Source organism: Acanthochromis polyacanthus, chromosome 14, assembly GCF_021347895.1.
Source record: "Acanthochromis polyacanthus isolate Apoly-LR-REF ecotype Palm Island chromosome 14, KAUST_Apoly_ChrSc, whole genome shotgun sequence".
Classification (NCBI taxonomy): domain Eukaryota; kingdom Metazoa; phylum Chordata; class Actinopteri; family Pomacentridae; genus Acanthochromis; species Acanthochromis polyacanthus.
In genome coordinates this window covers 10507636-10535498 of record NC_067126.1, presented here as the reverse complement: position 1 = coordinate 10535498, position 27863 = coordinate 10507636, and the positions used below count along the sequence as shown (strand labels likewise).

The window sequence follows — 27863 nt, the reverse complement described above, 5'->3', positions numbered from 1 at the left end:
CTTTAGTTCAACCCCAGAAAGTTGTTTGGAGGTTAACTAAAGGTTTTTTAAGAGTAGTAATCTTCAGGGAACCGTTTCATGAATGTTTTCTGATAGTTCAAAGAAATGTTTGCAATGATAACCTTCTGGTAACCTTAGAAAATGTTTCCCAGAGATTGTCTAAACGTTTTACAAGGTTATCTAAATGTTTTCCTAGAACAAGAACCATCGAGGAACATTCAGAGAACGTTCCCTAGAGGTTATCTAAACTTTTTTGGGTTTTTTTGTCTTGGAGTTTGTTTGTTTGTTTGTTTGTTTGTTTGTTTTTAAGAATCACAGTTTTTGTTGAATATTCTCTAGTAGGTATCGAAAGCTTTTTCAAGTATAATAACGTTTTAGGAACCTTCTGGGAACATTCCATAGAGGTTATCTAAAGGTCTTACATGAGCAATAACCATGTTCACTTATAGGTTATGTAATGTTTTTACAAATCAACCTTCTTGATATGTTCCTAGAATGTTGGTTTGTTCAAAATGAGAAAAAAATGTGTTCAAATGGGAATCTTTAAGGGACGCTAAATACCTATTTGCTATGAATACTGGATTTCTGTTGAGTCTAAGTATTTTTAGTTTCGTATCTCTGAACTTGTGTTTTGTGACTACTATATTTTCAAATTTTATTTATTTATTTATTTATTTATTTTGTTTTTAAAGCAGAGCTAAGTAACAAGCAAACCGTCTGACTGACTGCGGTTCTTCCTTCTTCACAGATTGACAATGCGGCACTCAGTGCGCCTGCGCGGCTTTACAGGAAGTGTTAACATTTTGTTGAACCAGCTGATAGCCAAATTGTCAACAGTTAAACCTGCGGTAACTGTGCCGCTGAAACGACGGTATTTACGGTAAATATGATTCGTTTTCCTCTTTCTGTGTTACTCGGGTGAACCGGTAGAACCGCTGTTTTTCATTGGGCGTCGAAATATGGAGCTTCGGTTCAGTTTGGTGTCGTCCGGACCTGGTGGTCGGAGCGGTGTCCCGTTAGCACATAACGCAGGATAAAGCTGCTGATCTGATAACATTTACTGTGGGAGGAACCGCGACAAACGCCGAGCCGCTGCCGTTATGCCGTCTGTCTGCAGTCTGTCGGTAGTCTGTCGGTCTGTCCGGACAGTGAGCAGCATGAAGTCAGCTCTGAGTTATGTGGCAGTAATTTGCTGCAGTGATGGAGCTTTAGCTTTGTGTCTGAGAGCTACCACAGCCGCTGCATCACCTGGAAACTCCTGTTTCACTGCTGGGAGATTTAAAAACACATGTAATAATACTGAACACAGCAGCAGTTCAACACTGATACATACAAAGCAGTACAGCTACAATACAGATGGATTTTTATGTCAGATCTTCACCCAGAGGTGCTTTTGGGATCTAAACATTTCAGAGTTTAACCTGAAAATTTTAGCACTTTCAAGTAAAATCAATATAAAATCTAAGATACAGGCATCCCACTTTCTTTCTTAGCTTAACCCATGAATTTCCATGAATATCTCAGTGATTGCAGCCCAGCGAGATCAGTAGCCTTTTACCTACAATCATATACACTTATCTTACACCAATCAGGCATAACATTATGACCACCTGCATAATATTGTGTTGATCCACCTTCTGACGTCAAAAGCGTCCTGAAACTATTGGGCCTAGACCAGAGGACCTCTTAGGGTGTCCTATGGGATCTGGCACCAGGAAGTTGGCAGTGGATCTTTGGGTACTCTGGGTTGTGCAGTGAGGCCTCCATGAATCTAACTCGTTCCACTGCATCCTGTTGATGCTTGATCAGAACGGGGTCTAGGAAGTCTGGAGGTCAAATCAACATCTGTTGTCATGTTCCTCAAGGTGTTCCTGATTGTTTGATGTTTTTTGCGGTGTGGTGGGGTGCATTTTTCGGTGGGGGTCTCATCAACACGGATGCCAAAATCCAAGGCTTTCCAGCAGAACACCACATAGCAACAACAATATGAGCAACGTTATTCATTTCACCTGTCAGCGGTCATAGCGTTGCAGCTGATCGGTGTATAAAGATGTGCCATACAACAAATATGTTCGAGAACCAGGAAGCTACACCAGGCTAACCAGTTTTAGCGATAAGCTGGAGGGAGATTGTTATATCTTGTTAATATCTTATTAATTTTCATAGGAAAGAAGTTTATTGGTTGTTATTTCAATACCCAACCTTTTTAAGTTCAGTAGAAGAGATGCAGGTGCTGATGAGGAGACAAACTTCACCTACAAAGTCTCATAGCACAATAAATCAAATTAATACCCAATAGTCAGCGCATATGAATTTATCAAAACAGAAACAAGGTCCAGAAAAGTCTTCCTGCACCTTGTCGCCTTCGTTCTTTCTCTATCTGGTAAAGCTTCTTATATCCCCAACTCTGAAGTCTTAGCTTAGTGTGTTAGACAACTGGTTAACACTGGAAACCAACACTGCTAACCGCTGTAACCACCAGTGTGCTCTTTCTGTCACAAACTCACACAAAATGTGAGAGCAAAGTCAAGTGAAGTCGACCTGCTGCTTGGATGATGCACTGAGAGCCCAAAACGTAGGCTGCTGTCACTTTTGATCAATGCTCTCTTATTTTCAAGGGCGGAATAACAGATGAAGAGATTCGGCCTTTTTATTTTTCTTGCTTTAAAATTCAGGGGTATAGCTTCATAACACCATGACTGCCTCCACTCTTTGATAAAAACTCAAATCTTTAGACATTATGGACTCACTGGATTGGACCTTTCTTTGTATAAAGTGAGCTCAGTTGTCATCAAGTCCAGACAGAACTCATTATTCTACTCAGGTGACTTCAGAAGGTCGTTCACTGTCTAGTAATGGTCACACTTAGTTTATTGCCTGTTGTATTTGTTCACATATGGAATAGAGTAGAATAATATCTTTAATCATAAAACAATGTGTTTTTTTCCATATATGAAGAAGGGACTGACTTGAAGAGAGTTCCATGTCCCACTTAAGGCTGTAATTAGCAGAACAGTAGTTAATTTACTTCTTTTCTCAGTTATATAAAAGATGAAGTTGCTATATAGAGCTATTATATTGGTCAGGAAAGCTTTTGAGTTGATTTTAGACCGGACTGCAGAGTGGAAACAAAAATCTGTAAGGAATGACTAAACATTTTGGTATGTCTGACCAAAATTAGATTACAGATCTATCTGTGTGTTTCTGGACAACCCACAAAAGTAGATATAGTCAAAATCTGATATTCCGACTCTTTATTTAACTGTTTTCAGGCTAAAATTTTGGTGTCTGCACTGCAGTATCCGAATGGAGACTAGACGCTTCTGTGTGCACAGCTGCCAAGTCTACTGATGCGAGTGAGGCGTTTAGGAAACATCGGTATATTGTAGCTTCAGAAAACAAACCTGAGTTACACTCTTCCTCTAAACTGCATTACTTTCTGCATGTGTAAAGGTACATTCTCAGCCTGTTGGAAAGAGATATGATAGAACAGCAAAATTTTGCATTTATTGCAAAGGGTACAGAGCAAAGCATGCTGAGAGCAGAGCTTTTGCTGTCTGAATTGGATTAAAAGCACAGTATCTCCAAGAAAATCGTCCTGTGCTGTGACAGGTTTGTGGCCTGCAGAGTTTCAGCACCAGGCAGCAACGAATCGAAGCAGTGAGAAGTCAGAACGGACGATAAAATTTAGCACTGCTTGTATTGAAGCCAAAAGAGAGCTGCCTTTAGGTTTAAGCCCCAGATCATCCTGATGGAAAAGAAAAAAACATGTATCTACATCTATTATTTCTACTGTTTACAATAATTTAGTTAATTAGAAAGATAAAGACTAATGTGTGTGTAAAATGACCAAGAAGTAACACCTAAAATATAATATTCAGTGCCAAAAAGCATGGTGAGAAGTTTTTAAGGCACCTAAATTATGTGTTTGTGCAACAGTGCAACCAATATAAAAACTTAGCTATATCCACACTTTATAATAATAGTATAAAGAGATTTAGTCTGTTCCAGTACATAATATGTTAAATGTAATATGCCAAAAATAACTGGACATAGAAGGATTTGAAGTCTGCGAACCAGCATGTTTTTTTTTTGGCCATTCTGACCCACAATCTTCTGCACAGCTACGTCACATACGTGTCATGATTATAAACAGTTAGTTACATATTACCAGTAACAGTCAATAAACACTGAAGGACAAATGTTTAAAATTTCTATTTTTAAATAAAAAATGCAAACCGTAAATTACATTTTTGTGTTGGAGCTTGTGCTAAGATTTTCATTGTGATGCAACAGTATGTCAGATATCGTTTATCGGCCTCCTTCATTGCTGGTAATTTGTAGATGTGTTATGCATCGAGTCTTTTAGCGACGATGACGGATGTGTATTGAAGCATCGTTAAAATATTAATGGTAACCCCAGGAAGAGTAGCAGCCCTTACAATGCAGTAGGTAATGGAGATCTAAATAGAACAAACACAGTAGTAGACATTCAAAGTTGGATGAGAGTAAATTAATATTTTTCCCTTACTATTTCTTGACTTCATGCTAAGGCGACCCCTGCTGCTTCTTTAATTACCCCAGTTATTGAACTAAGGATGCACTGAAGGAGGATTTTATTGCCTTGAAAAGGAAATACAAGTGTTGGAGCTAAAGTAAGATATCCTGATTACAAAGCTCTAATCTTTAGACGCTATGTATCCCCTGAGAAGCTTGTCTGGCCTTTTGTGTGGGTGAGATAAAGCCTGATGTCATCTTGTACCAAAATAAAACCCTCCAATTCTCCACTCAGACAGAACCAGGAGAGGTCAAGGCATCATCAGTGAGACTCGGCCACAGTCAGGTTTTTGAGGCTGCACAGAGGTGACCGATAATCCCAGAAGCAGCTGTCTTGGCTCCAGGGAGGAGGCCCAGCCGCCCTGCTGTCGGTCGGTATGAGCTCCAGAGGGGGCGGCGGCCGCTCCAACGGCACATTACCACAAACCAAGATCTGCCAGTTCAAGCTGGTGCTGCTGGGCGACATGGCCGTGGGCAAGTCCAGCCTGGTGCTGCGATTCGTCAAAGGACAGTTTGATGAGTTCCAGGAGACGACCATCGGAGGTGAGGAACCCAAATACTTTCTGGGTGTTTTTTTTTTTTTTTTTCTTTTCTCCTGTCACATTCTTCAATGCAATATAAAGTCCTGCACCTTTATAGAAACAGAACAACCATGACTAGAAAGAGACAAAATTCATAATGTCCTCTGTGCGGTATCACAGTTATAATGCCATAAATCATGAAAAAAAGAAAGAAAATAACATGCCCAACATTTTTGCAAGTGCCCACAGGTTTTACCAACAATATAGACTCACCATACTATACATCTTTAACTATTTACAACCTTGACAAACTTTTTCACTTTACTCCATGGGTCACCTCTAGAAGCTTGTTTCACCATGCTGAATGTATCTTCCAACAACTTGTTCCTCTGAATGTAATTTTTGAGCCATGCTGCATTTATTTTATTGATCCAGTATGCTTTATTTTCCTCTCGTTTTTTCTTGTCGTCTCCTCTCTGCTTTGTGGAAACACTGCCTGCAGTTCAGCTGAATGTTTTTTCGTCAATCATGGTTTTTCAGTTGTGCTGTGGAGCTCAGATTTTTATTTTATTTTAATTTTTTTTTACCGAATGCAGGGCGAAGGACTCATTTTTTTAGCAAATTTTAAAAGGACACTTATAGAATAAAGTGCTTTTGATGAGATCGTGATTATTATGCTCATGTTTAGTTCATTTTTCCTGATGAAACTGCACATCAAACATGATTAGTTAAAGGAAACACTGGAAGAAAATTGAAAATATGAAGATTATTCCTCAGTCTCTCTTTCCGTCTCTTCTATTCAGCGGAAAATTCTCAGATTTTTTTTTTGTCACGTGACTTTTTTTTTGAGTCAGTCATGGTGTCTTAGTTGCATCAAGGAGCACACAATTTTTAGTTTTTTAAAGGATCTGGTTGCTGCAAACAGTTTATTTTAGGCCAATTTTCACTGAGACCTGGAAAGTAAATTAATTTTGATCAAATATATTGATTTTAAGCTTAGACTAGTTAAATTTTTCTGTTTAAAGGTTGTACATCTGATTGTTTTTGCTGTTTTTAAGTTTTGTTACTCTCATAAATAGTGAAGTTTTGTGATTTCTTTTCAAAAATAACATGCTTTTTATTCCTGCTGGTGGATTTTGAGGTTCAAAGGGTTAAAATGACCAAGAAACTAAATGATAAAAAGTTTAAGATCACCTGCATTTTCCCTTATTTCTGTCCAGCTGCCTTCCTGGCTCAGTCAGTGTGTCTAGATGACACCACAGTGAAGTTTGAGATCTGGGACACTGCAGGACAGGAGCGATACCACAGCCTGGCTCCGATGTACTACCGAGGAGCTCAGGCCGCCATTGTCGTCTTTGACATCACTAAACCGGTAAGGCAGATTAATTAATCGCATAATCATACATTACATTCATACAAGCTTCAATATTCAAAGAAAGATTTAGGGAAATGGATTTATGTTCCTTTAAGGCTAAAAGTTAACTTGGACATAATGTTAAAACCGGCAGCATTCAGAGGATGTTTGGATGATGCTGTCAGGGCCACAGATCCTGAAAACAAAGGAAGAATGTTCTCAAAGCAGTATCCAAAAATGTTCACCGGATGCTGTATTTTTATAAACCGTTACAGCGGTGTGGTATATTAACAAATGTTTTAGCTGCAGTGTTCTGGGGATGTTTAGAGGTAGCTCATTATAGAACATTCTTCTATAAAACATTCAAACACTGGTCCACAATGTTACATGATATAAAACGAAGGATACTCTCAATGTAACTTCCTGTTTTCATAATTTTGGGGGATAATAGTCTCACAATATTATCACCAAAGATTTTGAGAATGTCTTTAGAGAACATTATCCTACAAAAAGCAGACATTAGAATAACTTTTCAGAACTTTCCTGAATGTTTTGAAAAGAAAAATTTTCTACTTTGGGCTTCTGGAACTTTATTCTTTGTCTGTTGCCTGCAGGATTGTTTGTCAGACATTCAAGGTTTATTTCACTGAAACAGTTAAATAAATTATGATTTTCTTTCTATTGAAAGAGTTGGAGAGAACACCAGATAAATAATAATAACATTAAAACATTGTACCATCCAGTTCTATACTTGTTAGACAGACTAGTTGTCAGCTATTAAATTAAGTACTATGTTGAAAATCTATTAATTTGGTTAGGTTATTTATTAATGACAAATAATCTAAATTCTATGATTGCAGCTGGTTACATGTGACTATTTTCTGGTTTTGTTATTCCTCTATGACAGTAAACTGAACAGATGTTTGTCATCTTGGACTTTGGTTAACACTTATCAACATTTTATGACATTTTATAAAGCAAACAGCAAATCAGTTAATCCAGAAAATAAATGCAAGATCATCTGCAAATGAAAACAACCGCCCAGAAGGCGGAGAGTTTTGTCTCCCAGCTGATGAATAAATACATATCTTGATGTATTATTCATGCTTGGCTCTGGCTGTCATTGTTTGCTGGTGTTTACATGTGTGTTGCTGGTTTATCTGACCTTGACTTTGTGTTTGTGCAGGAGACGTTTGAGAGAGCCAAGGCCTGGGTGAAGGAGCTGCAGAGGCAGGCCAGTCCTAACATTGTTATCGCCCTGGCTGGAAACAAGGCCGACCTGGCAGAGAAGAGGCTGGTAGAGTACGAGGTAACTCACCTCTGTTGGCGAAATCACAGCTGATTATCCTTCCTGGAGCTAGACGTTGCACATATGTTCACAAAAGGTTGATATTATCCTTACTGTGGATGCTTTGTTAGTGGTGTTAAAGGACCAGTTCTCTTCATTGAGAGTGCGGTTCATTATTTGAGATGTTTTAACAGTTTATGTGTCCATGTGTGGAAAACTGTGGGCTGAGATTAAAGGGTTAGAGGGTGTGTTTAACCTTCAGGCAAGCTAACCTGCTGCAGTGAAGGTTCTGTGCAGAGTTAAGGATTTAAATCAGCCGTAAGAAGCGTCTCTTTCAAGAACTCTTTTCTACAGAGCTTTACAGATTCTATATATATCCACAAATCTGCTGAGCTGTATGTTACTAATACCACCAACTGAAGCTGTGTAGTTACAGCAGGCTAACTGGAAACTTGTATATATATATTCAGTTGGCCAAAATGCAACAAAAAATGCATAAATATGTGTTTGCGTTTGCCCCTGATTTGCTGCCAAATCTGTTTTACACTGCAGCTAATAGAGGACACAGAGAATATTCAGTTAGCCAAATAGTTTCACTTTTATTTGGCGAAAAACTGAAGTGATTTGCACCTAAATACACTTCCTGGGTATCATTTTTACATGAGCTCTAATGTGCAGCTGCATTCAGGGTCAGAGTGGTAAAATAAACATAATAATTTACAGTTTTGCATCTTTGGCAGAGAGAGTGTTGCTTTTTTAAAAAAAAAAAAACTCTTTCTGTTATATCGTCTTTCTATTATATCAAACAATTCCACTTGACTGAAGCAGGAGACATGGAATTGGTCCAATTATTGAGTCAAATTACACGTTACATGTCGTCTTTTATAGGAGCCCACTCAGAGTCTGACTAAGAAAATCCAAAATAAGAAAGATTATTGTAAATAAAATGCTGATAACTACCATTATGATACCTATTTTCTGTTATTTTAGGTTTTGTTGAGCCGCTTACACAGAGAAAACCTGGATATGTCGAACCTGCTCCACTGTAAACCCCTCTGGCCACTTATTCAAACAGTTATGCAATCAGCCAGAGTGCAGCAAGGAGCTTCAGCTAATGTTGAAATCAAACATCAGAATGAGGAAAAGATGTGATCTGATGTGTTCGACCGGCTGGTTTGTGTTTCTGAAGCTGCTGACTTGCAGGATTTTAGCCACCGGAGTTACTCAAAAAGATGAAAAACCAAAAATGATCCTGTCAGCAGCAGATCTGTGAACAGAAACTTCTCGTTGATGCTCTATTCAGTGACTTATGTTGGTTTCAGTTCTTCCCAGCTGTAGGCTGCTTTTATTTTAGTAATTTATAGTTTGTTAAATGACTGCTGGTTTCATATTTGCATCTGTTTGTTTGCTAAAGGAAGCCCAGACGTACGCTGAAGACACCGGCCTGCTCTTCATGGAGACATCTGCCAAGACAGCCATGAACGTCAATGAGCTCTTCCTGGCCATTGGTGAGTGTCCCCTCTTTTACATTTTAGTAACAGTTAGATTTTTATTCCAGAAGAGATTTACTTCTGTTTCAGAGCGCTGTATGCTTGGTTTCAGATGTTCGTTCCATTAGCAAGTGAAGAATCTTCATGCACTGGATTCTCTTGAAAATTTACTGACTTTTACCAAAAAATTAAACACGTGTCCCATGATTTTTCTGTATGGATTGAGGATTTCTTGACAGGCGAACATTTAAGATTAATTTCTGATATATTACAGGACAATTTAGGTGCACGTATCCCTGGACAGGTCACCAGTCTATCGCTGGGCTACATATACGAACAGTCACACTCACATGCACATCTACAGACGATTTAGAGTTACTAATTAACCTCAGCATGTTTTTGGACTGTGGGAGGAAGCCAGAGAACCTGGAGAAAACTCACACATGCACAGGGAGAACATGCAAACTCCACACAGAAAGACGCCAGGCCGGGGTGCCCGGGTAGCTCAACAGGTTGAGCTGGGGACCCATAAACAGGAGCTACAGTCCATGACACAGCGGTCCTACCCATGGCCATTTGCTGCATGACCTTCCCCCACTCTTCTCCCGTGTTCCCTGCCTCTCTCTCCACTGTCCTCTAAAAGAGACCGTAAAAAAATGTTTAAAAACACCCCAGGTCCAGGCCGAGACGTGAACCAGGGATCTTTTAGCTGTGAGGCAACAGTGCTAACCACCAACCACTGTGCAATTCTTCTAAAAAAAAAAACCAAAAAAAAACAGACTTTCACAATTTTGATTTTGCAAAGACATTCTCTCTCTCTCTTTTTTTTTAAATCTACAAACAGAATTTTAGACACTTCATGCTGTTTCTTCGACCGACACAATTTGCACGTCCGTTGTATGTTCTTTTGTACATTGTCCTTCTATCTTGTATGTAACGTGTGCGAGCAACTGGATACCTTGAATTTCCTGTAATAATAATAATAATAATAATAAAGTATATATCTATCTAGCTATTCATCCATCCATCTTTTTTGTGACATTTGACAAGTTAGCTTCAAATTCACTCGACATTTATATGGAAACACGACTACGAACAGACCTGATAAATGTCAGAGACCAGTTTGACCAGTAAAAATGTGACAAATTTCTGGTCGCACTCTTGAGTCCTGAAAAGCCTTTGAAGGTGGCGTAAAATCTGTGAATCCTGAGCTAGCTGTGCCTGAGATTGCATTGCTGTTTCTCCTTCATGCAGCAAAAAAGATGCCAAAAACAGACACCCAGAACCCGACACATGCAGCGCGACATCGGGGCGTGAACCTCCAGGACCCCGACGCCCACTCGACCCGAGCCTGCTGCGGTGGGAACTAGACGTCCACGATCCCCACCTGTACTCCACCATCCACACCACCACAGCCCTTCAATCATCTCGTCTCCTTCAACCAACGAACGGGGGGTGAGCCTGATGCAGCCCCTCTGCCCTGCATTCATCCTCCTGTCTGAGCAGACGGAAAATACAGAGGAGAGAATCTCGAGAAAGAAAGAGATGGAGGCACGATGTTTCACACCCGTGTCTGCTGACAACAACTCAGATCCTGCATGTGGAGGTAAAGTGAAGACTGAGATTTGAGAGGAGGATTATACAGAATGTGGAAGACAGTGTTGTAGTATTTAGCACTAATTGTGAAATTTCTTTGGTTTTCACTCTGCCTTGCATCATTTCAGCCCTGATTGCGTAAAAAGGCACAAACTGAGCAGCACATGCCAGTGAGAGTCCGGAAAAGCCAATCACTTAGGCTGCTTCCTTCTCCTGCTTGCTTTGCCTCCTCGTAGCTCCAAATCGATCAAATCCTGCTGTGAATAACGCCACTTGTTGAACCCCCGGAATGATTTGAAACCCCTATTTTTCCTGCCTGACCAGATACGACCCACCATGGCACAGTCTATCCAGCAAACTCCAATATCTATCGCCCACTTTTTGAATTTCTCTTGACGCTGGCTGTGATGCTTCTTTAGTTCAGATAGAAACTCCAACTTGATATTTGAAGCAAATGTTTAAACTGGTTTTACGTTGTTTTCATTGATAAATTTGGCCTGATGAAAGTGTGTGAGTGTTAAAACAGGAGGCAACAATATAGGCGTGATTTGGGGTGTGTGATTATAATACGAATTGTGATCAAAAAGTTCACACTGCACGAATAAAAATACAAGAACCATACCTGATTTAAATTTAGACACCGCCATTGCTGTAGTAGTGTTCTTGTGCAGTGATGCTCTGCTCCCAGTGCTCCTGCAATAAGTGTGAGGCTCCCTGAAAGTTCTGTTTTGTAAATATGTGAAGCACCACAGATAGAAAGTCAAAGTCAGTTTGTGAAGTAAACATTTAAACTAGTTTTACCTTCTTTCTCATTGATTAAATTGACCCGACAGATTTTCATGAAAGTTTGAGGTGCTGTGTGTGAGTGCTACAAAGGACGCAACACTATACACTTGATATAGCGTGAGTGTGACCAAACAGTTGGGAGAATGGATTTAAATTTGGCTGCCATCCCCATCAAAATAGTGTTCTTCTGCAGTGATACTCTGCTCCTAGTACTCCTGCAATGCTTGTCAACACTCCCTGGAAGTCCTGTTCTAATAGCAAGTCGAGCACCATCTGCAGTGAGCACTGAATGTCAAAACGCAATTTGAATTTCATTTCAGTAGAGATGAAGAAGTCGCAGGGAGTTAAATCTGGTGAGTAGGGCGGATGGAGTGCAATGATTGTGAGGTTGTGGTCAAAAAACTCCATGATCGTGCCACAGTTTAGGTTGTTGGTGGCGAATGTTGCCTCAGGATGTTCCAGTAGAACTCTGTGTCGACAGTCTAGTTTTTGGGGGACAAATTCACTGTGTAAAACCATGCAAATATTGGAAAAAAAAAGCACGTAATTCTGTCTTGTTCTAACTTAGAAACTGCAGCTCTTCCGCTGTGAAAACTGCTGTTTCTTCTCTTGATGGTAACTGCAGACCCGCCTCTAGTCACAATAATGATCCTCCACTTAAAGGTTGGATAATGTCGGTTACTAAATGAGATCTTTGCTCTGTGTGAAAGTTTAACTCCATGGTGAAATCAGTACACCTGTAACATAGATGTAAACAATGTAACTCAGTCTCCTAACTCATGCTCTTAGAACAGTATTGGAACTTTTCGATCACACCTCGTATTGCCATGTATGAAACCATTGTAGTTCATTTCATATCTGTAGCAGAGAACACGTCCCTTAAACCCAAAGAGAGCATTCACTATGTCCCCCTTTGGAGTATATATCTTTTTCTGATGGCAAAAGTTAGTGATGTTGTTGATTTAATGCTGGAGCTGTAGGTGAATATGTTGGAGGTGAGTGTGGAGGAACTTGATGTTAAAACTGCATCGCCCAGTTTTTATACAGCTGCCTTTATCTGGGTCCAGCCGTCGTAAAGGAATTATCTCTTCGTGTCTCTACATTATCTCACCTGCTCTTTGCCCAACATTTAAACCAGTTCAGTCTGTTTACTAGCTGAAAAGCCTTTCAAGGACCAGTTGTAATTCAGTTTCCCACCTGCCAGAAAATGATCACTGTGATTAAAATGTCATTAGCCTTCTGAATTCAGAACCAGTTTCTGGGCATTTTTGTTCCTGTTTTAGTTTTAGTTCACTGTGGTTTTATTTTTTACCGCAATATAAAGTCCTGCACCTCTATGGAATCAATTCGATTATGTATTTTGCAAAAATTTGAAAAAACCCCCAACTGGAATTCAATGTACATCATTTTTCAAAGTGTCCACAGGTGTTACTAACACTGGAAAAAAATAGTTGCTCCATATAATACAGATGTTTAATTAGTTTTTCATTCTTACAACCACTACCTTTTCTACTTCTACTGCACATCAGCTCTACAAAGTAGTTTCACCGTTTGTAGAACATGCTTTGTGTTAGTGTCCTTAGCTCAGAATTTTTTTATTTTATTTTTTACAGAATGTGGTATAAAGTTGTTTTTTTTTAGCCAATCTGAAAAAGAGACGTGAAGATAAGAGAGATTCCCCGATTTTTATGCTTACATTTTGTTAAATTTCCCGACAGAAGTGCACATCAAACATGATTAGTTAAAGCGATGCCGAGAAGAAAGTTAAAAATCTGAATATTCAGTTTGTTTTCACAGTTTCTGATGTAGTTCTTGCAATTAAAAAAAAAAAAAAAAGAAAACATGTCTTTCAAAGATTCAGGTTGGTTCTAGGGGTCAGAGGATTAATGCATTAAAATAACTGGACTTCATTAATGAGCGTTTTGTTTTAAAGCTCATAGGGTATTAGCAAAACAGCTGATTCCTTTATTTTATGTACAGAACCCATTTTCCATACACGTTAGTTACAGTCTAGTTTTCAAATATGAAACCAAACACAGAGTATTAACGTCAGAAGCAATCATTTGTCATAACTCTAAACGTTCATTTCTTGGGTCAAAATAATTCAGTTAAAAGAAAGTTCCTAATCACAAACCTTTGCTATCACCAGGAACATTAATGTTGCACATTACGACAGTCTGACCCGATAAAAGCAGCTGTAAATAGTGAAGTAAGTTTTGGCTCGACGCGGTTTGATTGATGAACAAGGTCAGAATGAAAAGAAGCAAACATGAGGTTTGTGATAAACTCGGCTCCCAGTAGAATCCCATCGTGTGTTTAACGTCTCCTCCATCTGTCCTGAGGTCGAGTCGTCGGTGAAATTAGATGATTTTACGGATTTGTGTGCTCTTAAAACAGAGTTGTGTGTGTGTGTGTGTGCTTGGTGGCTGAAGAAAATGAGTTTAAAATTAATGAAAACACAAAAAAGTCATGAAAAAAACAGAAGTGCCTACTCCCAGTTTTCTCTCTGTGAATCTTGTTCGGGGCTTTCTTTAAAGTGTGTGCTTCAAAATGCAGGAACACCTTCTCCCTGACATCGGCTTGTACCATAAACCCAATAACTCCCGTCGTTAGGCTAAACTGTATCGGCTCTTTGTATGGATGTAAAGAGATCTTGTCGAATACACTGTATGTTACATATTGTCTTAATTTTAATGAAAGTGTACGTTGATTTTAGCAGAGCACACTTGTAAACCTGGAATGGATCGTTTAACGGACTCTAATCAATGTTATAAATCTGTTTGATTTCAACAAACATCTGTGTCTGCTGGAATCTTTTGTTTTGCTTTATGCTCTAGAATCACGCTCACAAAAAAAAAACAAAGAAAAATGAAGAACTAATCAAATCAGTTTGATCTGGTAAGGAGTGATGGGAAATAAGGTTCATTTTTTCACAAAAACATAAAAGATCGTGGAGTTTGGAGCCATGAAAGCTTTTTTTTTTTTTTCCATTTTCACCATTACTGAAATGTATGTTTTGATAGTTGGGGATTAAAATGAAACCACACATCAGAAACTGAGACATGAGAAAAAAAATCATAATATTAGTAAACAGAGGCTCCGCTTTATAATATCAATATGTTACTGTAGAATTTTAAAAACTATATTCTTTTGTTCATTAACCCTGTAATACATTCCCCTGTACAGGAAAGAATCATTTTTTCCTGCTTAAAAGATTTACTCTCCTTCATATTCAACCTTTATTTAAACTCCAATTCCACACAGATAAGCTTTCATTTAAAATATAAATTATAAACTTTGAGAACAGTGATAATGTGCCATCTCTGATTTACCTGAAACTTTAAAATCATAAACTATGATTATGATTAAATAGATATATAAATACTTTCTGAGATACATTTATGAAAAAAAAGCCCATTAAACCACTTTCAACAGCTTTATTAATACCAATGTTGAGGTAAATCAGAGGTGGTCGAGCAACAACTGCAATTATAATTTGATGATTTGAGATGGAAGGACTGCACTGCACTTCAGTTATGTTCTAAATAAACACCAAAGAAAGGTTTTTGGCTGTAAAGGTGGAAGGTTAATAAAACTACTCAATGAATTTAAAATCGTAAAATATAGGATTTGGGATTATATGTGCCAACGCTGAGGAAGATCAAAGGATAAGAAAACCATAAAGATATCAGGGTATTTGGTGACACAACATAGTACATTATTGACAAATATTTTATATGTTTGAATATTTTTTATTATATACACATATATATATATGAGCACAATAAAGAACAAAATAACTGAAAGAAAAGAAAGCAAATAAATAATGGTGTCCTGGTGTAGACTGGCTCTTCATGATCTGCAGAAGATAAAGACATTTTTGTATTTTAGTAATATGCATATTTCAACTTTTACATGAGATAAAATAGCTTTTTTGTTGTTTTATTTTATTATGTCCTTGATTTATGCTGTTAAACTTGAAGGAAAATCAAAGCTGGTGGAGCAGAAATTCTTCTAAAAACAATAATAATATCATATATGACTTTATCTACAACTTACCTGTTGCTTGGGGCAGCTGGCTGCAGAATCTCCCTGATGTCATTACGGATCTTGGTCAAGAAGATTCTGTTCCCCCGCTGGTTAAAGTGCACCCCATCCGGAAGAAACACCTTTTCAAAGTGTCTGAGGGAGTGGTGCTCAATAACCCGACCAGCGAAGATTCCAGCAGTCTTGCTGATGTATCTGTTGACAATCTTACGGTCAGCGTTGATCTTGACAGGCTTCCCGTATCTCCAAGCCTTACGCTCGTTTATGGCTGAGAAGACGATGGCCATGGAGGGGAAGGCCTTGTGGAGGTGCACCAGGTCAGCCAGTATCTAAGTAATGAAACATGAAAGCTAAATATTAGGGCTGAAAAACAAAGTATTGCACTCTATATACAACTGAAAGTAAAATATTACACAGAATACTCAAACTGATTTAGCAGAAAAAGTCATATTACAAATGGCATCTATAGTATAGCTCAGGTTTCAGCTGTCATTACTGCAGAAGAGGAGTGTTACAGTTTAAATGTGTGTACTTTCAGATTCTCTGGGAAAGATCAGGTCAGTTATGCAAGACTGAGGTTAAAATGTGTCTTATATTAGATTAAAGTGTTCAAGTGTGGAGCTTTGGTAAGAAGGAAACTGGATTGTTTGCCTTCGATGTTCATTTAAAAATATCGAGTTTGTTCAGTACTGAAAGTCGAGCTAATGTTTAAAGTGTATTTTGTTATGAGAAAACTATTTACTGGTACTTACCTTAACGGAAAAGAAAGCTGTCAAAAGAAGATGTCTTTTCTGTCGGTTGGCTGTCAGAAATGGTGTCGACTCTCGGGAGAAGATGTTTGATGCTTCTGTCCTTGTTTTCTTGTGTCTTTGTCCAGAAACAAAATTCACTGAGCATTCAAAAGTTTAACTTGAGTTCCAGAATTCCTTCCTACTGAGACAGAGATTCGGAAAATAACACGTTGTCATGGCAACTGAACTAGCAGGCTGCTAATGAAGACAATGCAAAGGACAGATACAGATGATTTGATTCATTGTTTGATGCTTATTTAAATGATATCCAATTGGGACTAAATATTAAATTACTTTGACCACAAAGCAGAGAGGAGACGACAAGAAAAAACGAGAGGAAAATAAAACATACTGGATCAATAAAATAAATGCAGCATGGCTCAAAAATGATGTACAGAGGAACAAGTTGTTGGAAGATACATTCAGCATGGTGAAACAAGCTTCTAGAGGTGACCCATGGAGTAAAGTGAAAAAGTTTGTAGAGGTTGTAAATAGTTAAATATGTAAAAGATCGTGGAGTTTGGAGCCATGAAAACTTCTCTTTTTTCATTTTCACCATTACTGAAATGTATGTTTTGATAGTTGGGGATTAAAATGAAACCACACATCAGAAACAGACATGAAAAAATATTTTTATAATATAATGCCCCTAACTCCAGGTGATTTTCCTGCAGTTAGGGGCATTACATTGGTGTCAGAAGCTGAGATTCGCCCACTGCATGAGCCGCTGCTCGGTACGGAGAGAGAAGATGTTCTCCGGCTCAGGTACCCGACTGCAGGTAAAGAAAGAAGTTGACGAGTGCAAGATAAACATGCCAGAAGGCGCAGTTACGGCCTCGGAGAGCCTAGATTCACGGCGGCCGAACAGCGCTATTCCCCGCCATTGGGATGCTACGCAGCCCGCTCATGAGGGCAGCGCGGGCCCAAATGTAAGTAAAGATGGCGGCGCCCAGCAGCTCGTCGTGGCCCGCTCGACAACGCCACTATTCTCCAGTAAGGGGAGCTGGGAAGCCTATCGAGCGCAGTTCGAGCTGTTGGCAGCTACAGCGAGCTGGACTGAGAAGATTAAAGCTGTGCAGCTAGCACTTTCGTTGACTGAGGAAGCTGCGGGCTGCCTCCTGCTCCTAAGCCCAGAGGAGAGAGAGGACTGCTCCATGTTGGTTGGGGCCCTGGAGAGATGCTTCAGACTTTTTAATCTGAAAGATTCCCTGCGGTGTGAGTTCAAGCACCGTGTCAGGCGGCCAGGTGAGTCCCTCCGGTCCCTGGCGCATGAGATTGAGAGCCTAGGCAGACGGGCTTATGGTTGCATGCCGAGCTCAATCCTGTCTGAGCTAGTCTGTGACCAGTTCATCCATGTCTTGACACCTGTGGAGCTGCGCCTGCATGTACAGCTTGCCCACCCTACAACACTGAGCGAGGTGCTTGAATTGGCCCTGGAGAGGGAGATTGCCACTTGTGCTATCAATACATCGACATCGACACCAGCGTTGGCTGCTGCTGTTGCTGTAAAGGAGCTGCCTGAACAGAGACCAGCGTGGGCAGAGGAGCTGGTACGTGCTGTGAAAAACCTGACAGTGGGACCAAGAGAGAGCAGTGTGCAACGCAACCTTCCCGCTGTCTGCTGGGGGTGTGGCCAGCCAGGACACACGCTCCGTCGCTGTCCAGAGGCAAAAAGCCAGCAGGGAAACGGGAAAGGGTCCGTGTAGGCCGGATTACACGGACCCCGTCTACCATTCACCGGGATCCGCATGCTGATGCTGACGCTGATGCTGTAGAGACTGTGGGCTGGACAGAGGTGGGTTACCGCTGCCATGTTCCTGTGCTGGTTGGGAACGTTTCCTGCCCAGCCCTCGTAGATACGGGATCTACTGCTACATTAGTTAGACCTGATGTCGTTCCAGTAGGGACTGTTTTGAAGCCGACTTCAGTGAAATTGCGGACAGTGACTGGTCAGACGGCTGAAATGAAAGGCAGGGGGACTTTTGTTTTCACAGTGGGGGGCTTGACGGTGACTTTTTCAGCATGGGTAGCTGAAGTGAAAGACCCATGTGTCCTGGGTTTGGACATTCTCAGAAGTATAGGGTGTGTACTGGACCTTGGGGTGGATATGCTCATTCTGCCAGGGGGCCAAGCTATCCAAATGATCCCACCCTACAAGCAGGTCTTCTCTGTGGCGCCTATCTGCTGCACAGCTGTACATTCAGAGATGGTTGATCCACGTCCTGATTGAATTCAGCCCAGCCCACCCTCACCGCCCACTCATGCTGTTGTGCTGCCCGATGACTCTGTCCCACCCCTGCAACAGGTGGATGCCCCAGTGGATCGGATGGAGGCCATCCGGGGCATCTGGGAAAAGAACTGTGTCGGTCTGGACGAACAGCAACGAGGGGATCTGTGGCAGGTTCTGTGGGAATATAGGAACATATTCGCCCTCAGTGAAAATGAAGTGGGCCTCACACACCTAGTGGAGCACCATATCGAGACCGGGGATGCACAGCCCATCAAAGTGCGGCCACGCCGTCTGCCGCTGATACGGCAGGAGGCTGCTGATGGTGAAATCCGAGCCATGCTTGAAGCAGGCATAATTGAGCCCTCAGACAGTCCATGGTCATCAGCTGTGGTCATGGTCCCTAAAAAGAAATGCCCGAGGTTCAGGTTTTCTGTGAACTATCGGCCCCTTAATAAGGTCACAAAAAAAGGACTGTTACCCCCTACCTCGAGTTGATGAGACCTTAGACTTAGTGTCTGGTTCTTCATGGTTCTCATCACTCGACCTACGCAGTGGGTATTGGCAGGTACCCCTCGACAAGGAATCCAGGCCAAAGACTGCATTCAGCACCAGCAGGGGACATTGGCAGTTCAAGGTTCTCAGTTTTGGACTGTGTAATGCACCTGGGACTTTTGAGAGACTTATGGACAGCGTGCTGGCCAATGTTCCCCGACATGAGTGTCTGGTGTATTTGGATGATGTCCTCGTCCATGGACAGTCCTTTGGTGCTGCCTTGGACTCCCTGAGGCTGGTGCTGGGAAGGATTGCGGCGGCTGGATGGAAGCTGCACCCTGAGAAGTGTTACTTTATGCAGCGGGAGGTGGAGTTTCTGGGCCATAAAGTGAATGGTGATGGCATCGGCACACTCCAGGACAAAATCCAAGCCATCAGGGACTGACCAGCGCCAGGTAACCAGAAGCAGCTAAAAAGTTTCCTGGGACTAGCCTCCTACTATCGGAGATTTGTGAAGGGGTTTTCCTGCATTGGAGCCCCCCTTTTCTGCCTCCTCCAGAAAAACCAGCCCTTCAGATGGACATCAGCTCGTTTTGTTGCCTACTTGTTAAATAAAAGACCCGAAGGAGAACCGAGGACTCCAGGTGATTTTCCTGCAGTTAGGGGCATTACAATATCAACATGTTACTGTAGAATTTTAAAAACTATATTCTTTTGTTCATTAACCCTGTAATACACTCCCCTGTACAGAAAAGAATAGTTTTTTCCTGCTTAAAAGATTTACTCTCGGAAGACTTCCGGTGGCGCCATGTTGTAGCAGGTAGGAAGGAAACTCGCTCCAGAAAAAAACCCAAATAATAAGTAGCTAAACAGAAAAAAAGGCGGCAGTAACTGAATGCAATTGACGAAGAAACAACTGTAAACGTAAAACAACGAAGATGGATACAAGGGGGGGATCTAACAAGAAGGAAAGTGACCATGCTAAAAGTACCGGAGTAGAGAGAGCAGCCACGCCGCTGGAGGCTACATTGGGCAGCAGCGGCGACACGCAGGACTCCATAATCCTGAAGGAGCTATGTAAACTCAGGCAAGAGCACGCAGGCGCGGTTAATGAGAACAAAAAGGCCCTAGCAAGAGTTGAGACAAATCTAAAGGAACTGATGGAGAGAATAACCTCAGTGGAAAAGCGTACAGGAGATATGGAGGAAAGGACAACACGGACGGAGAGAGTGATGGCCTTCCTACTGCAACAAGAGGCTAAGCTAGAGGCTAAATGCAATGACCTGTAAGCGCGGTCGAGATGTAAAAATATCCGGATTCATGAAATACCAGAGGGCTCCGAAAAAGACGACATGATTGGATTTATTAAGAACTTTATCTGCTCGCAAGTACAAGTAACTTCAGAAATGGACATCCACATTGAGAGAGCTCACCGAACGCTGGTCAGCAAACCGAGAGACAACACAGCGCCGCCGCGAGCAATCATTGTCCGCTTTCTGGACTACCCAGTAAAAGAATACATCATACAGCAGGCATGGAAACAAAGAACCACGTACAAGGAACGGATCATCTACTTCAACCAGGACTACACAACGGAGGTACAAAGTAAGAGGAAACTGGTACGGGACGTAATAAAGAAACTAAAGGAGAAGGACATAAAGGCGCAGTCTCCTTATCCTGCACAACTACGGGTGTTTCTGGACTCTGGGACTAAGACTTTCCCCACACTGACTGAGGCTGCACCTCTGCTACAGGAGATGGGGATCCAGGTGAATGAAGAGGAGTCAGAGAGGCTGTAAAGGCTTATGAAGCAGGGCACCTGGACCAGAGCGATGGGTCAGAGGGAGAAGAGAGTGCAACCACACATCACTGAAGAGGACTTGCATGCCCTTTTTGACTGATTTAAATATGAATAGTTACACGAGGTAAAGGGCAAAAGCGTAAGGAGAAAAATCTAAAAGTGATGGAATTCAACAGCTATTTAAGCATTCAGATCTGCCTGATAGGAGATAGTTTATAGGGGATGGAGCTAGTTAAATAATATTTAAGTGACTTCAACAACAGTGGGTTAATAGGAGTAATTTATAGCTCTGAGTTTTAAGTAGCTTATATAGCATCTAAGAAGTTGTAGAAGCACTTAGTGCTACCAACCAGAAAGCTTGCCACATCTTTCTGAGTTGAGGACTTTTGGAAGCCATGGTATTTTTGTTTAGTCTTTAAAGGAGATGCCTGTTCTTTTTCGCTGTGCAATTTTTCGGATAGTTGTTTTTATTTTAATATATGGGGGTACAAAGAGGAAGGGTATATATTACAAACTGGATGAATAAGCTAAATATCATTTCCTACATTGTGCATGGTGTTAATCATCCCATTAAAAGAAAAAAAAATCCTGAACCAACTGAAGGGAATGCAATGCTCAATAGCGTTACTACAAGAAACACATTTAACAGAAAGTGAACATAAAAAACTGAAAAGGGATTGGGTGAATCAAGTATTTAATACATCTTATGGCAAGAGGAGGGGTGTAGCAATATTGATACACAAATCTCTGTTTTCTGTGGAAAAGGACATTAAAGATAATATGGGAAGATACGTAATGATAGTGGGCTCCATAGGAGATAGAAATATTACATTAATAAACGTATATGCCCCGCCAGAAGAAAGTGAGGCATTTTTTTAAACATTTAGCCAAGGTTATAACTAATGAAGCAAAAGGAATGATAATAATGGGAGGGGATTTCAATACAGTTCAAAATGGCAAATTAGACAGACTACCACCAGGGAAGGAACCACTATCAAAAAAATCTAAAGTATTAAATAACTTTACTAAAGAATTAGGAATTATGGATCCATGGAGAAACAACAACCCTAAGGGAAGAGACTTTACTTTTTACTCTAATCCACATAATAGTTATTCGAGAATAGACTTCTTCTACGTGTCTAAGCAAGATATCCACAAAATTCTGAACAGTACCATAGAGAGTATCAATATAAGTGATCACGCTCCAATTACACCAACATTGGACAAAGGTAATGACAATCATTTCAAATACTGGAGACTTAATGTCTCACGACTGTCTGATGATAAGGTGTTAAATGAGCTGAAATTGCATATAAGGGAATATTTAGAAATAACACTGGGGAGGTGTCCCCTTCAATTTTATGGGAGGGAGCGAAAGCAGTATTAAGGGGGAAAATAATTGAATTATCATGTAGACTTAGAAAAGTTCGACTTGAACAGCAACAGAAATTGGAAGGTAAATTAAAGGAATTAGAAATAAATCATAAGAGAACAACAGACAAGATGATATTCCTTGAAATGAAAAAAATGTAGACGGGAGCTTGAAGAACTACTTGCATGTAAAGCTGAAGGGGCTCTGCGTTTTCTAAATCAAAAATATTATGAAATGGGTAACAGAGCGAGCAGATTATTGGCATTTCAGCTCAGAAAAGCACAATCAAATAGGATGGCCACAAACATTATTCACCCCAACTCTAAATAAAAGATGACAAAACCTACAGAAATAGCTGAAGCATTTGCAGAATACTACAAATCATTATACTATGATTCAGACTCGGAAGATATAGAAGAAAAAACACAAACATTCTTGAATAATATACAGCTACCATCGTTAACAAAGGAAGATGCCTCAGAAATTACCCAATTAATCTTTTTTAGTTTAGTTTATTCAGTCATAACAACATAACAACACCCCAAATATTATACAGTATTGAAATTCCTCACAAGATCATAAAATCAAAAATCATGTTTTGAATAATGACTGAAAAGGCATAGGCAGAAGCAGAATGCTTATGAGAGCCTATCCTATTTTATCAACTTTTAGGCTACCAATGTCCAGAAAAAACAAAGAAACAACAACAGATAATTAATTGCACCAATAGGCTTCAAAGATAACTTTACAAATCATTTTCTTAAAAACAAAACAAAAAAGAATGAACAACAAATGATTAATCACACTTATAAGCTTCAAAAATAGCTTTACAAATCATTTTCTTAAAAACCAAAAAAGAATGACATGTTTTTAAATTAATGTTGGCATCATTCCAGAATTTAACTCCAATAATGGAGACACATCTCCTTTTCATACCTTTTTTTTTTAGCTTTTTGTACAGTAAATTTGCAAACACCTCTGAGACTATACAGACTCTCCTGAATTGAAAAGAACCTCTGTATTGGGTCAGGGAGCCTTTTTGATTTTGCTCTGAACATAATTTGCATTATTTTATAATAAATCATGAAATTTCATAACATGAGAATTTAGAAAAAGTGGCTCCGTGTGGGCATAATAATCAGCCTTATTAATAATACGTATTGCTCGTTTTTGCAGTTTTATTATTGAATTTATGGTGGTTTTAAAGGTAGATCCCCACAATTCCACACAGTAAGATATATAGGGAACAATCAATGAGTAGTAAATCAAATGCAAGGCCTTGGAATTCAATACATTTTTGGATTTATACAGGATTGCAAGTGATTTTGAGATTTCCCCTTTAATGTATTCAATGTGTTGCTTCCATGTTAGCTTTTGATCGATGACAACCCCAAGGAATTTAGTCTCAGAAACTCTTTCAATGTCAACATTACAAAATTTCAGTTCAACATTACAATCACTTTCATTTAGATTCCCAAAAACCATGAATTTTGTTTTCTTAATGTTTATAATTTATTGACATCAAACCAAGTCTTGAGATTTTCCAGCTCCATTTCTACACAACACAAAAGTTCCTCTAAATTCTTACCAGAGCAAAACAAATTGGTATCATCTGCAAATATTACATATCTAAAAAAAATCTGTTACATTGCAGATGTCGTTAATATAAAGAATGAACAGTAATGGACCAATCACTGATCCTTGTGGTACACCACATGTAATCTTTCTAAGTGCTGACACAGTATCATTAATTTGTACACACTGGTGTCTACCTAAATAACTTTCCAGCCAAGAATGAACAACCCCTCGCATTCCATACATCTCTAATTTTTTCAATAACTGTCTGTGATCAATGGTGTCAAAAGCCTTCTGCAGATCAATATACAGACCAATAGAACACTCACCATTTTCATTTGCAGTTGATATTTCTTCTACCATTTGCATTACTGCAAAAGCAGTAGTTCTACCTTCTCTAAATCCGTATTGATTTTCACTTAATAATTTATTTTTATGAATGAACAAATTTAATTGTTTCACAAACAATTTCTCTAAAATTTTAGAAAATTGTGGCAAAAGTGATATTGGTCTGTAATTTTCCATACAGTGTTTATCTCCATTTTTATGAATTGGGATCACCATTGCTAACTTCATATTGTTAGGAAAAATTTCTTTTTGAAAAGACAGATTACAAACATAAGTCAAGGGTCTAACAATATAATCAATAACATCTTTAATAATTACTATATCAATGGAATGTATGTCAAGTGATCTCTTATTTTTAAATTTTCTTACAATTTCAACAAGACGTCATGGTCATCAATATCCCCCGCCACATGTGATGTCTATGAGTCTATATCCAAAATAGTGATCAAGGGCCATAACTCTGTTAAATATTATCGCACAGGTCTCATTTTCGAACTTGATCAAGGTGTCCATGGTGTGAAGCTACACACTAAATTTCGTAATCCTAGCTGTAATAGTTTCCAAGAAAAGCTTTCCCCTTCATGTCGGACGGACGGACGGAAGCACGGACGGACGGACGGACGGATGGAGGCCAAACCTATATCCCCCTTTTTCACTTCGTGGAGGCGGGGGATAATAATATCAGTTTCATGTACCCCACTTAGGAACATAGAACTAGCATTAGTATTGATCAAATTTTTAAACATATATTTATTGTCATCGGATACAGTAATCTGTTTTGCCAAAGAAGCTCCAATATCTACAAAGTAGTCATTGAAGTCCTCAACAATATTTTTTAAATCATCCACTTTATTATGAACTTTATTTATAAAAAAAAATCTGGAAGTTCTGAATTATTACTTCTATTCTGAATAATATCATTGATTACCTTCGAAGTTTTCTGTATGTTGTTTTTACTGTCCTCCAACATTTTACTACAGTATTCCTTTTTTGAGTCCTAATAATGGTAATTAGTTTGTTCCTATAGTACTTATATTTTCCTCACTATCACTAGCTCTCTGCTGTAAGAAGTTTTTGTACAGTTGATTTTTCTTATTACATGCCTTTTGCAGACCTCTTGTAATCCATGGTTTGCCTTCATATTGATCTTTCACCCTACACATTTTTATAGGACAATGCTTATTATATAATTTTTAAAAAGCAGACAAAAATGCATTATATGCTAGATCTGGATCATCAACATAAACCTTGTCCCAGTTATAATTCCTAAGATCCATCTTTAAGGCTTCAATTCTTTCTGGTGTTTTCAATCTCCTTAATTTGCAGGGACGTTTATTTTTATCAACTGAACATTTAGTAATTAAATTATGCACAGCTACAAAAACAGGAAGGTGATCACTGACATCACTTATAAGTAAACCACTTGTTACTTGTTGATTTGTATTCGTAAAAATATTATCTATAAGTGTTGCACTGTCTTTGGTTATTCGACTCGGTTTGTCAATTAGGGGTCAAATACCTAAACTAAACATTGTGTTGCAAAATTCTGTTGTCATTTTATGTTCATTCCATTTCATTAAATCAATGTTAAAATCACCACAAACAAAAACTGGTTTCTTATCACATACCTTACCTAAAATGTCAACCATGAGATTAACAAAGGAATCAATACAAGAGCCAGGTGTCCTATATATGCAACTCACAATAATACTTTTCAGATTAGTGGAATGAATTTCAATTGTCAGACTCTCCATGATATCATCCACAACTGTACTGTCAACCACTCTACACTGGAAATCTTTCTGTACAAAAAAACCCCACTCCACCACCCCTTTTATTTTTGCGATTTACACTAAAAATATTATATCCCTCTGGTATGAAATTGGAGCCCTTTTCATTTGTCGGCCAGGTTTCACTGATGGCAATGACTTGAAAACTATGTTTTAATGATTGCATATTTTCTTTGATTTGATCAAAATTTGCATAAAGGCTTCGACTACTAAAGTGTATAATTGAAAATCCATTCAGACTGAGTTCATTAAACTGATTTTCCATATAGTATTTGGACCCGAAGTTCCAATTGTTATAAAAATTTGCATCTGGATCAATATCATTTTCAAAGCTAAGTAATTTATATTCAGCTGACTGCAGAAAACTATGTGACTCTTCATATATTCTATTAAAGCAGGGCTCAGCTAAATAGTTTTCATTCTCATAAAAATTCTCATACTTCTGTTCTAAAGGAATAGATATATTTTTGTCTGTCATATCCATAACTAAAAAAAAAGTAAATGTCAACAAAACAAAGTCACAAGATTATACAATAAACTTGTATAATACAATTGTTCTCTTACCATAATAGAGCACAGGATATAACTCAAAATAAAAAAGCAGCAAATTCTATTTTCATACTGCAAACTTGGCACTAACTCTTTATCTTCATTTCAATGAACCAAAAAACAAACATTTCCAATCCTCATTGAGTGTGCCATTTGCTTAACCAAGCTGCATACATTATTAGGCTATGGGCCGAAGCCAAAAAACGTGTTATTCATTGATCCCCGCCACGTAAGTAGGAATATTTTTCACAGCAGACAGATAAAATTATTCTAAGTATATTAGTAGTTGTTTCCAACTTCAGTTCGTGCACATTAATGAAAGAGAGCAAGCAATAACTTTTAATTTTGAGCAGGCAAACGAAGGGGGCTACTTACGTCATCTCCATGACAACCAGGAAGAAGCCGCGGCAAAATATGCTAACGCCGGCTTCGGAAAGACTTAAAATAAACAGAATACGTTTTTCCTCCGAATGAGCTTACAAGCTAGACTACATGGTCCTAATTATTAATTCCTAACAGTGTTATGGTACACTTGCACGGCAAAAATCAACGCTATTGTTTTCTCCTGGCGTTAAATATCCAACGTTCTTTGACGTTCTTTGTCATATTTCATACTACATTATCTTTCCAATTCAACACAGCTGCCACTATTACAGTGTCAAATGAACAATATTTAAAGCAGTTTTTATTTAAATACCAGAATGTCCAAATAAAACATACATTGTCTGTTAAATTGTCTCTGTGTTATTTATATCCCACAACTTTGAGGTGTAACTATGGGCATAATTGAATTACAAGAATAAAACTATGTACTAGATTGTTTTGGCTATTTTCAATGATGGATAAGTCTCTTACCATGGTCTCTACTGCTGTGGTCCGTCCCTTGGTCTGTCCTCTCACTTGACCTCTGCACTGTAGTTCCGCACACACACTTACACACATACTGTACCCCCAGAAGAGCATCTTACACAGGGACAGCATTTTCAGCATTTAATATCAGCAAGATGTCCCTGACATGCCGAGCAATGTGGGTTACCACAGAGAATGCTACAGTGCCTTCACAAACAAAGACCACATCCGAAGAGCAAACTGTAAGCAAACCAAGTCAGCCCAAGAAAATGAAGGTTTGTATCAAATCCATTATCTATATTGCAATACTGCAAGTATGATGACCAAATATGTTAAAGATGTGACATACTAACTCATTGCAAGCCAATACAGTTTTGACAACTTGATTGTAATGCACCACCACAGCAAAATGAAACTCTCCACAACA

At 39.2% G+C, this 27863-nt stretch overlaps 1 protein-coding gene across 2 annotated transcripts; it reads left to right on the top strand.

Annotated features, from left to right (window-relative positions):
- Window positions 1-759: 759 nt before the first annotated feature.
- Window positions 760-14386, top strand: rab5b (RAB5B, member RAS oncogene family). Of its 2 annotated transcripts, none has more exons than XM_022222081.2 (6): window positions 760-880; window positions 4797-5100; window positions 6299-6450; window positions 7619-7741; window positions 9135-9228; window positions 10465-14386. In XM_022222081.2, exons 2-6 carry the CDS (start codon window positions 4935-4937, stop codon window positions 10578-10580), a joined length of 651 nt encoding a protein of 216 aa, XP_022077773.1. In that variant the 5' UTR covers window positions 760-880; window positions 4797-4934; the 3' UTR covers window positions 10581-14386. The 2 variants fall into 2 exon arrangements, with proteins under 2 accessions (XP_022077773.1, XP_022077772.1); XM_022222080.2 differs by having other exon boundaries at window positions 4793-5100.
- The last annotated feature ends 13477 nt before the right edge of the window (window positions 14387-27863 follow it).